This window comes from Thamnophis elegans, chromosome 2 (genome assembly GCF_009769535.1).
Source record: "Thamnophis elegans isolate rThaEle1 chromosome 2, rThaEle1.pri, whole genome shotgun sequence".
In the NCBI taxonomy this organism is placed as follows: domain Eukaryota; kingdom Metazoa; phylum Chordata; class Lepidosauria; order Squamata; family Colubridae; genus Thamnophis; species Thamnophis elegans.
The window spans coordinates 162,830,856-162,833,307 of NC_045542.1; the positions used below are offsets into that span (position 1 = coordinate 162,830,856).

Consider the following 2,452-nt stretch of genomic DNA (forward strand, 5'->3'; position numbering starts at 1 on the left):
AATAAATTAGCTGCTTTCTGTTGCCATAGCTTCTTTGCCTTTTGGGGGGTATGAAGAAATTATATCTGGGATATTTTTCTCACAGTCTATAAAGCAGCAAACAACCTTTCCCTTTTTCCAAAAGTTATTGCTATATTTGGGATAAGGCACTGCTTCTGTTTCAGTTTCTAATCAGTTCTTGACAAGGTTCCAAGCAAGACTCCCACCAGGGTACGGTGCTGATTGTGGAAAACTAGAATTATTGTAATTGGGCAAGGGGAAAATACAAATTTCTGTTTGTTATTGAAGAGAAGATAAGTAACTTATGTAGTAATGATACCAGTATGGTCTCCTTTTACTTTATTAAACATTAACAGTCATGTTATCAAAAAACTTAAGTTTTAGGATTCATTTCCACTGCATAGCCCCACAGGTCTCAACTAGGGCAAAGGGCTTGAGGCTTCTGCAGGAAAACCAGTAGAGACAACCTCAAAAGATTTTCAAAAGAGGCAAAGATTGACTTACACTGGAGTTTATCCTTCATTGGTGAGCATAATTCATAATTCAAAAGAAAGGAAGGAAAATTCCACAGAACACAAAATGAGTTTACATCTATGCTATTTTGTCATATTTAAAATAAACTAGTTACAAAAGTAGAGAAAAAAACTAAGAGGCCTCTTTAATTTTCATCATTAGTTGCTCCTTTGTGTTCAGGTCAGGTCTCAGCATAATAATATAGCATTTGGGGATAAATATGCAGCCCAGCAAACCCAAGCTGGAAGCCAGGATGGAGAAAATCTGCACAGCCACCATGTATTTCCCTTTGGTGCTCAGGTATGTGGGGACAAAGGAGACCCAAACACTGCAGAAGACCAACATGCTGAAGGTGATCCACTTGGCTTCATTGAAAGTTCCTGGCAGCTTTCTGGCCAAGAAAGCCACCAAGAAACAAATCCCAGCCAGGAAGCCCATGTAGCCAAGGGCAATGTAGAACATGGTGACTGAGCCTTCATTGCATTGCAAAAGGATCTGTCCTGGTTGGGAATGCAGGTCAGAATCTGGAAATGGGGGAGAGATTCCAAGCCACATGAAGCAGATGCCCACCTGAACACCAGAGCAGGAAAATACAATAAAGTTGGTCAGACTCTTCCCGAGCCACTTCCTCATCCTGCTCCCTGGCTTTGTAGCCAAGAAAGCCACCACCACCATAACAGTCTTGGCCAGCAAGGAGGACACAGCAACAGAAAAAACAATGCTGAACGTGGCTTGTCGAAGAAAACAGGTCACTTGGTTGGGCTGACCGATGAATAGAAGGGAGGTCAAGAAAGAAAGGAGGAGGGAAACCAGGAGAATGTAGGTGAGATCCCGGTTGTTGGCTTTGACTATGGGAGTTTCTCGGTATTTAATGAAGATTCCCAGAACAAAGACAGTGGTTAGGGACAAAGCAAGGACAAAGGAAGCCAGGAGGAGTCCCAACATTTCTTTGTAAGACAAGAAGCTTATAGTTTTGAGGACACACTGATCTCGCTTTTTATTTGAATACTGGTCATCTGGACACCTGCTGCAATGCGCTACATCTGAAAAACAGTGGTTAGCATGTATCCGTTTCTGCAGCTCTGGGATCATGACAAATGCAACTCAAATATATTACTATTACAATATACAGCTTTAAGACTTTAAGGTTTAGATAGGATTCTTAGAGGTGGGTGGGGCAATTGGTGAGCCAGCCAATCAGTGAGCGGTGGGCAGGGCAAGTATGGTGTGGACGGGCAGGGGGAGGGAGCTGGAACCAGTTCTAAATGGCACAGTAGATTTGTGGAACCTCTTCTATAGAAGAGGTTAGAACTGGCAGGAACCCACCCCTGTCCTGAAGGTATGGGTTGAAGTTCTATTAATTTGAATCATTCACATGTAATGCAAGTTAAAAAATGTTTGTCAGTTGCCCACCACGGGGACTCACATAATGACGATACTCGCATGCCCAAGGAATAGTTCAATATTTCTACCCAGAGATATTCATAGGATCCAGCATTAATTAGGAATAATGATAATTTGTTTAAATCCTGAAAACCAATGAGCTCATGAACTCTCACAAGACTTGCTTCTTGTGGAGCCCTGGTGGCACAGTGGTTATAATGCAGTATTGCAAGCTGAGGCTGCCTACTGCCAGGAGGTTGATTCTGACCGGTTCAAGGTTGATTCAGATTTCCATCTTTCCGAGGTTAGTAAAATGAGGAGCCAGATTGTTTGGGGTAATATGCTTACTCTGAAAACCCTTTGTGCTGTAAAGCACGATGAAGCCATATATAAATCTAAGTGCTATTGCTTCCTTCCTGAAACCAGTCAATGATATAATGATTCAAGAGATTTCCACAACTTTAATTATTCATTTTAAGGGCCATATCATCATGTATCATTAGTTGATTGAACCCAATCATTGCATTTTTTGTGGAACCCTTCAAGAAATTCAGTG

The 2,452-nt window shown here is 41.8% G+C and overlaps 1 protein-coding gene across 1 annotated transcript; it reads right to left on the minus strand.

Moving 5' to 3' along the window:
- Window positions 1–645: 645 nt before the first annotated feature.
- LOC116502521 (vomeronasal type-2 receptor 26-like) lies at window positions 646–1,605 on the minus strand. The gene has a single exon (XM_032208402.1). The coding sequence runs from the start codon at window positions 1,603–1,605 to the stop codon at window positions 646–648; it is 960 nt and encodes a 319-aa protein (XP_032064293.1).
- Window positions 1,606–2,452: the final 847 nt, after the last annotated feature.

Excerpts from the sequence above, each read along its gene's own strand:
- LOC116502521 (XM_032208402.1), bottom strand. The coding sequence starts at position 1,605 with ATGATCCCAGAGCTGCAGAAACGGATACATGCTAACCACTGTTTTTCA.